The following is a 10,282-nucleotide window of genomic DNA, read 5'->3' as shown; positions in this document are numbered from 1 at the left end:
ACGTCCAAACCCCTGGACGCCTGCGGAAGTGTCTTTGAGCAAGACACCTATGAGCTGGTTTTCTCTTCTCTTCTCTTCTCTTCTCTTCTCTTCTCTTCTCTTCTCTTCTCTTCTCTTCTCTTCTCTCCTCTCCTCTTCTCTTCTCTTCTCTTCTCTTCTCTTCTCTTCTCTTCTCTTCTCTTCTCTTCTCTGTACATTCACTTGATCCAATGACATGCACTGAAAACAAGTTGACATCAGTTAAATACTGTCATAATGTCATCATGGTTGTATCTGTCCATGTCAAAATAAGCCATAGGCTACATATATATTGCTGACCAAGCAACTTATAGCAGCTTTGGATGGGTATTCATTTAGTGAAGCACCCCTGTGAGTATAAACAGTTCCTACAGTGGCCCATTGAATTATAGAATTTAACAGTGAAATATCCTCTTTTTCTTTTCTTTTCCTTTTTTGGAGAGGGATTTTAATTAAGACCAGTGATTTATTGCCATCTCAACATGGTTGATTGGGATTTGTTCTGGCGAGCTCACAGAGGGACAAAGGAATAGTTCAAATGAACCACAAGACGTATAAAAAGTAATACACATAAAACACAAAAGGTAAGACAGAACAAATAAAATACAATAAAATGAAATAATATACCACAAAAAGACCATAAACTTAAATATATGTATACATATATTTAAGTTTATGGTCTTTAGGGATAAAAAAAACAAAACAGGATTAAAACACTATACATGCCATATTGCACTCTCACTTAACAATTAAAAATAGACCTTTTCCAACTTTTCCCTAATGAATGTTTGCTATTGAAAAACGATCCTGTATAAACCTTACACAGCGCTGCCCTTCAGTCTTCATTTGTAATGCCATTATAATGTTTGTCACATAGAGGCACATAGTCGATTTTTCCGCCACATGTTGTTTTCGTCAAATTATTACTAATATATTTCAGCATTAATAATCACATGTTCTTAAGAAATACAAAAGACAATTAATTCATATCCTGTGTCACTGAAGAAACAAGAAAGAAAGAAAGAAAGAACGAATTAGTAACAAAGGGCTGATGTTGAGCGATGAGGTAATGGTGTATTGCTTGAGTTGCCAGCAGGCTGCTGATTGGAGTTTGGGGTGTTTGATTGTGTCTCACGGCCTGATTGTAATACCGATTAACACCGAGCCAAATAAAAACACATCACAGAGAGAGTTCTGTCTTCAAGACTTTTATGCTGTTGGGTTTTTATTGACACATAAATCTCCTCAATTTCAGAGGTTGGAGAGAGAACAAAACATAATGGTACATAATTACAGTAATGTACAAAATAGCAATCGTTTCTGAAATATGAAATTGCTTAATGGTTTCAGCGTGTTAACATTGCAAGTACAGTACAACACCAGATTTACCCTAAAACATTTTTCTTTGCTTGATAATAGTGAATGGAAACGTTCAATCTAAAAAATGTGAGGCTGGCAAAAGACGAGAGAGAACGCTTTCAAGGTTTGAAAAATGATCAGAGAAATTGTACTACTGTCTCAGGGATAAATGTATACATTTACCCTGATACTAGTCAATGTATTGACTACTTACATTCCAATCAAATAAACAAGTGTGGTTGTCTATTTAGGCAGAAGATCAAATCTAAGGGTGAGCCTGGAAATGCACAGAAACACAACGAGATACACAGTCTTTCACTCACCATTCATCAAACATTCAATTGATTGCCATCAATCGGCTCTTCTTTCCTAATAGAACATTTTAGTCCTTCCCCACTCTCAAATAACATGAAACAATATGAGCATAAAAATGAATAATCATCATAAACATCAAATAAAACTTCACAAATCTATGAGCACTTAATTTTTTCCCCCTGTGCTTCGTTCTTGCTCTTTTTTGTCTTTTGCCAAACCCACAGTCAATATAAAATTACCAAAGCCACAGAGAGTGAGGAGGTTTTTTGGGTATGGGGGGGGGGGGGGGATCCACATTTTTTAAACATATGCATTTCCAGTTCCTCTTTTGTTCCGTTATTAAAAGCAGCATTTGCACCAATCACAGGGGATGTCTCCGCCCGCCGAGTCTCCGAGACCCGCATACCTCCACACTTCCACTATCTCTCACGCAACCCCATCGCCCAATGCAAACAACCCACCAAATACACCCCAACTTGACTGTGCCAAATGTCACATACCAAACGCCCATATCGGTTAGTTTACTCTTTTAATTGCAGGGAAGTTAACAATCGGGTTAATGTAATATTATTACGATACATAGTTCATCATTTTAAAGCAACGGAATCGGTCTGAATTTGGCTATTATTGTATGTCACACATCTGTTAAGGGTTCACACGCCGTATGCAAAATGCCACCGGTTGCCAAAGACTGCATTTCATTTACGACGTAACAACATTTTTAACTTAATCTGTGGAGTTTTTGCACTAATAAAAATAGAAGACATGTCACTATTGTACAACAAGGAAAGCTCAAAAGGTCCACACACTATTCAGTACTATTTGGTACAAGGGAACATTGCCAACACGTTGGCACACAGTCATCCCATCACTGAAATCATCCATTTGGTCATTGAAGAGTTCTCTGGGGAACCTGTCTATCGCTTTCTCCCCAGTTTCAAATGACCCTGAAATCCTCTATAACTAATGACTTCGGCATATAGACGGTGGCACATTGACACACATCGCTTGCGTCCCGTCGCTTTGCATCATTGATTTCCATGCGGACGATGGCCGTTTGGGACGTGTCTGTCCTCGCGTTGCACAAGTGCCCCCCGTTGCCCTGCTGCAAGAGGTGCTGCTGGTGTGTTTCACAGTGAGACGGTTCAGCTAGAAGTTATGTCTGAATGCTCCGCAGAACAATATCCTTCTTTCTCGCATTCCATGAAATAATGACTGATTTCTACATACTGTAGCTGGGCTGGGTGAAGGAGATCCCCCTACTTGAGACTTGTATCTGTCCTCTGATTGGTGAAAACATCAAGGAAAACTGGACGAGGAAGCATCCGTTCCACCAGCAACAACAGCGGGCTGGTTTCTACCTCTACAATCAAAGACACAAGTATTGCAGCAGTAAGCTAAAATTGGCTTCCTTTCCTCTTATTGTTTTAACATGGTTTTATATGGAGGCCAGATGTCATGATTAGCAGCTGTCTGTCCTGCTTCTCTTCACCCCATAATTAGCTTTTGATGTGAAATCCATTTGATACCATATGAGTCAACAGGCAGAGCAAGACAAATGATCGCCGCTCTGTTTCACTCTTCCGATACTTGTGCTTTTTTTGTTTGGCGCCGCCCGGAGCAACTTTTGAAAAGCCCCTCGTCCGAAAGAGCTCAGGAGCGGCCTCTCGTTCCGAAGATGTGGTCAAACTCGCTGAGGATGAGCTCCACCGCCTGGTTCTGGTAAACCATGTTCACCGCCATGTTCACGGTGTCCCGCTCCGGACGCATCAGGGTCGGCCCGAACACGATGCCGATGTTCTGGGTGGTCATCCGGTTAGCGTCCGAACGCTCCAGCACTCTACAGACAAGACAAGAATTATGAGGAATTAGAGAGGAAGAGACAGACTTGACCATCTTCTCCAACCTGTATCTCTGTGTGAAATATTCACCATGACAAAAATAACAGTGAATAGAAAGGGAAAAAGGGGTAAAATCAAGAGAATGGTAGTGTGGCTTTACATGGTGGATTTTGAGTCTTTGCTGCTTATGATCTTTTTTTTTAAATCCATCCAACTTCATCTGCGTGATTGCAGGCAGGCAGTTGACCACTAATTGTCCATATCGTGGTCAGTTTATGACAACTTTATTATTCTTATGGACTCTCAAGAAACACCATGACAGCAACTAAGGGGGTCCGCAACGCACTGGGCAACATGAAGCGTGTGTGTGTGTGTGTGTGTGTGTGTTTGTGCATTTGTGTGTCCGCATTCACCATGTCTATCCACATTTACCTTGCATGTAGTGTGTGTGTGTGTGTGTGTGTGTGTGCGCGCGTGTGTGCGTGCGTGTGTGTGTGCGTGCGTGTGCGTGCCTGTGTATTTGCATTGGTGAATCTAGATACGTGCATAATATGTGTATAATTACACATCCACCTATGTGTGTGTGTATTTGTGCGTGTGTGTGAGTGTGTGTGTGTGTGTGTGTGTGTGTTTGAGGGGGGGGGGGGACTCAGGAATGGGTTAAAGCCACAGCATGAGGCATTCTTCTAAAAATGCCATTCCCACCAAGCCACAGAAGCAGCCAGCAATTGCTCAAAACTTCCACATTAAAAAGAGAGGAGGAAAAAAGAGAGAGAGAGAGAGGAGAGGGAAGAAAAAAGGGAGCGAGGGAGAGCGAGAGAGAGAGAGAGAGAGGGTTCCAGTGGTGGCGGCGGTGGTGTTGGTATGCCTTCCAGCAGACGAACCACAGCGCTCCCATGGGACTGTCGAGGCGAGGAGGGAGGGAGGGAGGGAGAGACCAAAAAGAGGAGAAAGGGATGGGAGGAGAAGAGAAGAGGGAGGATAAGGAGAGGAGGAAGTAAGGGAACGAGGACAGGGAGCGAGCGGAGGAGGAGGAGGAGGAGGAGGAGGAGGCGACACGGTGATGGAGGAGGGAGATAATAAATGAGAAACAGAACGAAAAAGGGGGGAAAGGAATGACAGGCGGAGAGAAAACGAGAGAAAGACACAGAGTTGACAAATTCATGGGGGCCCCACACCACCACACCCTGGCACAAACACCGGCCCCAGAACACGAACGCTCACGAACGCTCACCCCTGACGAGAGGGTGGAAGCAGGGAAAACCAGAGGCGGTAAAAAAAAGCACACACACTTTATGTACTGTAAAAGGAAACTGGCTCGAAGTAGCATTACAAAGTCATTCATCTTCCTCTCTAACCTTTTCATCTTCGTAAGACCCAAACTTAACAACAGTGTGATCCTGGGACAGCATTGGCACAGCGTATGATTCATAGGCCCCCACGTCTCACATTGGTTTGCAGAAAATAGCAAGAGAACACAAGGGCACTGCCCCCTCTTGTGGTCACATTTAAAAAAAAAAAAGTTAAGAGGAAGAGGAAGAACTCGTATTTCTTCTTACAACAAGGGCATCTGGTTCATTCCTTCATGCCTAATTGTCTCGAGGGAATATTTTACATTGTGAAATGGGTTCGTTTTCACGGCATTGAGACAGATAGAAAACAAGTAGAGGCCAGCCAGTCAGTCGGCCACACAGAAACATTTGGTACACAGTTATTATTCAGTCAAACTGTGAGCTGAATCTGTCCTCTCACCGTCTGAGAAACATGTAGTACACAGTTATTACTCAGTCAAACTGTGAGCTGAATCTGTTAGTACACAGTTATTACTCAGTCAAACTGTGAGCTGAATCTGTTAGTACACAGTTATTATTCAGTCAAACTATGAGCTGAATCTGTCCTCTCACCGTCTGAGAAACATGTACGGTAGTACACAGTTATTACTCAGTCAAACTGTGAGCTGAATCTGTTAGTACACAGTTATTACTCAGTCAAACTGTGAGCCAGGGGTGGACTGGGATCATAATTCAGGCCGGGCATTAGATACCAAGCAGGCCAGGCCGATACGGGCCGATGCGCATGCCGGCGTCCGAAGGGCGCCAGCGAAAAATTTTGGGTGTTTGAAGCTCAATTTGGGCCGTTTGAAGCCCAATTTGGGCCGTTTGAAGCCAGATTTGGGTAGTTTAAAGCCAGATTTGGGCTGTTTGAAGCCCAATTTGGGCCGTTTGAAGCCCAATTTGGGCCGTTTGAAGCCCAATTTGGGCCAAGTCCAATTTTACAATGAGATGCACCCACTTTAAACCTGAATAAAGTAATAAAACCACTAGTAAACCAGTAGGCGGCGCCTGGCCTGCTGTTCAGTGACTTTTTTTTTTTTGGCAGGCCAGGCCAGGCCAGGCCACCGGGCATTTGCCCGACGTGCCCGATTATGCAGTCCGCCACTGCTGTGAGCTGAATCTGTTGGTACACAGTTATTACTCAGTCAAACTGTGAGCTGAATCTGTTAGTACACAGTTATTACTCAGTCAAACTGTGAGCTGAATCTGTCCTCACAACAGTTATTACTCAGTCAAACTGTGAGCTGAATCTGTTGGTACACAGTTATTACTCAGTCAAACTGTGAGCTGAATCTGTTGGTACACAGTTATTACTCAGTCAAACTGTGAGCTGAATCTGTTAGTACACAGTTATTACTCAGTCAAACTGTGAGCTGAATCTGTCCTCACAACAGTTATTACTCAGTCAAACTGTGAGCTGAATCTGTTAGTACACAGTTATTACTCAGTCAAACTGTGAGCTGAATCTGTTAGTACACAGTTATTACTCAGTCAAACTGTGAGCTGAATCTGTCCTCACAACACAGTTATTACTCAGTCAAACTGTGAGCTGAATCTGTTAGTACACAGTTATTACTCAGTCAAACTGTGAGCTGAATCTGTTAGTACACAGTTATTACTCAGTCAAACTGTGAGCTGAATCTGTCCTCACAACACAGTTATTACTCAGTCAAACTGTGAGCTGAATCTGTCCTCTCACCGTCTGAGATGGCGGCAGATGAAGTGCAGCGTGTCGTGGTTGGGAGGAGGCATGCCGAGCACCAGACACTTCAGACGGTCCACTTTGTCCATGTAGTCAGACATTTCTGGAACACACGCAGCAGAATAGACGTGTTAAATCAGAGATAACGATCAAATGATGACTGCATGCCATCTGATGTATTACATGTACTTTATTAGCATCGTGTGTCCTCTATCTGATCTGCATCCACCATCTGATATCTCGTGCACGCTATTACTGTAGCATCCCCTATCTGATCTGATGCAGTAACATGCAATTATTATTAACCATCCTGGGTGGTGTGACCAATTTATGTGATGATTTTTAAGCCAGATCCACCCACAAAGCACGAGCTAACACATCAGGCATCAAGCTCAACGTCAAATAACTGTGCTCTGTGTTCATCAAACTTACCTCTGTGAAGGGATGGAAAAGGGATTAACCAGCTGGAACCAAATGTATACTTCTCTGACTGGGGTAGTGCAAAACCTTCCTCACCAGGCACAATTTGAATACATAATTGGCTACAATTATGCCTAAATGTGTCATTTTATTTGTACAGCAGTTAAAAAAGAAAAGAAAAAAGGTTTACACTTAACGATCGAGACAAATAAAATACAAAATAAGACTGTAAGAGTGGAGGTGGGATATGAACCCTGGTTAGTGTAAATTGTTTCTAGTAACAAGCAAAATTTGTAGTGGGGCAATAGTAATAATAACACCTTTAATTGTGTAGAAGATTTAGACAGAGACTCAAAAGATTCACACCCCAAGACAGAGGACACAGAAAACAACTTTCCAAAGAAGGACAGAACAGACACATCAGTGTAACAGCTTTACTGAGCTAGTTACCCCCCCCCCCCCCACACACACACACACACACACACACACACACACATCCAGTGACATCATCGACAACGTTTTCAGGTCCAAATGGGAAGAATAGCCTGTGAGTGAACCTGGGATTGTTTTGTTTATGTTAGTTTAGCTTCATTTAGTTTAGTTTACTCAAATGAGCTCACCGCTCTCTGGCTTTCATATGTGATCAGCAGCCTCCATCTCTTCTATAGAGAACAAAGTGACGTTAGGCTGCTTAGCTTGCAGGTTAAGTTGCAACTGAAGCATTAGCAAAACATAGCTTATTATTACCTACATACATACAGTAGCTGCATTATTTATGCAGAACTAAAATCTGATTTATTCTAAAATGCCAGATTCTGTTTCCTTACGAATATGTAATCAAACGATATGTATCGCCACTTTATCACAGTACTCTATGCAAATGAAGAACCAAATCCGCCTGTCAAGTGGTGTCATCCAACTTCATTTGCATGTAAGAAGAGGATTATGGGAGTCGTGTGGAAAAATCACAGCTCAAATGGGAAGATTTATATTTTCACATTAAAACTTTTACTTCCTTTTATTAATTAGATACTGCTTGATAGCCAACAGTCTAGACAAAGTGTGATAGTGTCCAGGTATAGAGGAGTGAAATGTCTCACCCTGACTGAGCTGATTTTGACTCTTGGACACCATGGTAAAAACACATTAGAGATAAAAAAAAATAACAAATCGATGCAGGTGTGAGATCGGTAATTAAGTATCTCAACTCAAAGATAGAAGTGATCCTTTCGGAGGAGAGTTTAGAAATGAAAAAGGGGTGATGAGCTGGAGAGTAGCTTTAAAGCTGGACTGTGTAACTTTTACATAATGGTAAATGGCCTGCATTTATATAGCGCTTTTATCCAAAGCGCTTTACAGTCAGTAGGTACATTCACCCATTCACACACCGATGGCGGCAGGTTACCACGCAGGGGGCTGGCACACCAACGGGAGCAATTTGGGGTTCAGTGTCTTGCCCAAGGACACTTCGACATGCAGACTGGAGGAGCCGGGAATCGAACCACCGACCTCTTTTATCCAAAGCGATTAGTGGACGACCCGCTCTACCTCCTGAGCTACAGCCGCCCCATACATATTTATGAACGTCTGTTATAATCGAGTCATCGTCAAACGAGTTCCCGCCATGCTGATTAAGCCTATGGCCTCCACATGACTCTCTCTGTATTTGTGTAAATATGTATATATTGTTTTTTTTTAAGTTCTCACCGACACCTACCACTTTGTGTGTTTTTGTTGTGTTTATGTTGTGTTCATTCGGTCATTGATGTTACTGCTGCTGTAATGCCAGAAAGATAAATAAAGTACTCTATCTAATGTGGAAACGACAAAGAAGATGTGTTGTATTCTATTCTTCAGAGCGTTGAAACCACAAGTTGATAGCTGTTTCCAGTGAGAGCAAAGGAAAAAGTCAGGAACTGATTTTCCCGACACCACATGGATGCAGCGCACTGTATGTTCATTCACTGCCAGAAGGGCCCAGAAGGGGGAGACAAAGGGTCTGCACTACAAAAATGACACACTCAAGCTTTAATTTCCATTCCCTGCCTCCCTTATATGAATCTCCGAATGGGACTGAAGGTATTCACTCACTGACTGTCTCCACGATGTCGGTGAAGAAGCCAAAGGGAACCAGTGGCTCAGGAAGCTCACGGAAGAACATTTTCAAAGCGCCGGTGATGACGTGAATATCCTCCCACTCGCTCTGGTCCAGGTTCAGCTTCTCCTCTGAGAGACAGAGGAAGAGAGGGAACAACAAAGCAATGTGAAAAAGAGAGACAAGGAGTTACAAGCGAGGGAGAGAGAAGTGGAGTTAGAGTAAGAGCATCGGGGGAGGAGAAGAGAGGAGTGGAGTTAGAGTAAGAGCATCAGGGGAGGAGAAGAGAGGAGTGGAGTTAGAGTAAGAGCATCGGGGGAGGAGAAGAGAGGAGTGGAGTTAGAGTAAGAGCATCAGGGGAGGAGAAGAGAGGAGTGGAGTTAGAGTAAGAGCATCAGGGGAGAAGAAGAGAGAAGTGGAGTTAGAGTAAGAGCATCAGGGGAGGAGAAGAGAGAAGTGGAGTTAGAGTAAGAGCATCAGGGGAGGAGAAGAGAGAAGTGGAGTTAGAGTAAGAGCATCAGGGGAGAAGAAGAGAGGAGTGGAGTTAGAGTAAGAGCATCAGGGGAGGAGAAGAGAGGAGTGGAGTTAGAGTAAGAGCATCAGGGGAGGAGAAGAGAGAAGTGGAGTTAGAGTAAGAGCATCAGGGGAGGAGAAGAGAGGAGTGGAGTTAGAGTAAGAGCATCAGGGGAGAAGAAGAGAGGAGTGGAGTTAGAGTAAGAGCATCAGGGGAGAAGAAGAGAGGAGTGGAGTTAGAGTAAGAGCATCAGGGGAGGAGAAGAGAGGAGTGGAGTAAGAGTAAGAGCATCAGGGGAGGAGAAGAGAGAAGTGGAGTTAGAGTAAGAGCATCAGGGGAGGAGAAGAGAGAAGTGGAGTTAGAGTAAGAGCATCAGGGGAGGAGAAGAGAGGAGTGGAGTTAGAGTAAGAGTAAGAGCATCAGGGGAGGAGAAGAGAGGAGTGGAGTTAGAGTAAGAGCATCAGGGGAGAAGAAGAGAGAGGTGGAGTTAGAGTAAGAGCATCAGGGGAGGAGAAGAGAGAAGTGGAGTTAGAGTAAGAGCATCAGGGGAGGAGAAGAGAGGAGTGGAGTTAGAGTAAGAGCATCAGGGGAGGAGAAGAGAGGAGTGGAGTTAGAGTAAGAGCATCAGGGGAGAAGAAGAGATAAGTGGGGTTAGAGTAAGAGCATCAGGGGAGAAGAAGAGAT

The 10,282-nt window shown here is 43.4% G+C and overlaps 1 protein-coding gene across 2 annotated transcripts in view; it reads right to left on the bottom strand.

Moving 5' to 3' along the window:
• Positions 1-1,233: 1,233 nt before the first annotated feature.
• Positions 1,234-10,282, bottom strand: part of LOC310770747 (rho GTPase-activating protein 15-like) — a 39,271-nt gene continuing 30,222 nt past the window's right edge. For both annotated transcript variants that reach the window (XM_083663462.1, XM_083663463.1), the window contains 3 exons: positions 9,081-9,215; positions 6,567-6,672; positions 1,234-3,532 (listed from right to left, as the gene is read on the bottom strand). In XM_083663462.1, the coding sequence (XP_083519588.1) occupies positions 3,346-3,532; positions 6,567-6,672; positions 9,081-9,215 (428 nt within the window). In that variant the 3' untranslated portion in view covers positions 1,234-3,345. The remainder of the gene's footprint in view (positions 3,533-6,566; positions 6,673-9,080; positions 9,216-10,282) is intronic.

This window comes from Poromitra crassiceps (genome assembly GCF_964638095.1).
Source record: "Poromitra crassiceps genome assembly, contig: HAP1_SCAFFOLD_220, whole genome shotgun sequence".
In the NCBI taxonomy this organism is placed as follows: Eukaryota; Metazoa; Chordata; class Actinopteri; order Beryciformes; family Melamphaidae; genus Poromitra; species Poromitra crassiceps.
The sequence above is the reverse complement of the archived record's forward strand: the minus strand, read 5'-3'. Positions and strand labels throughout refer to the sequence as shown.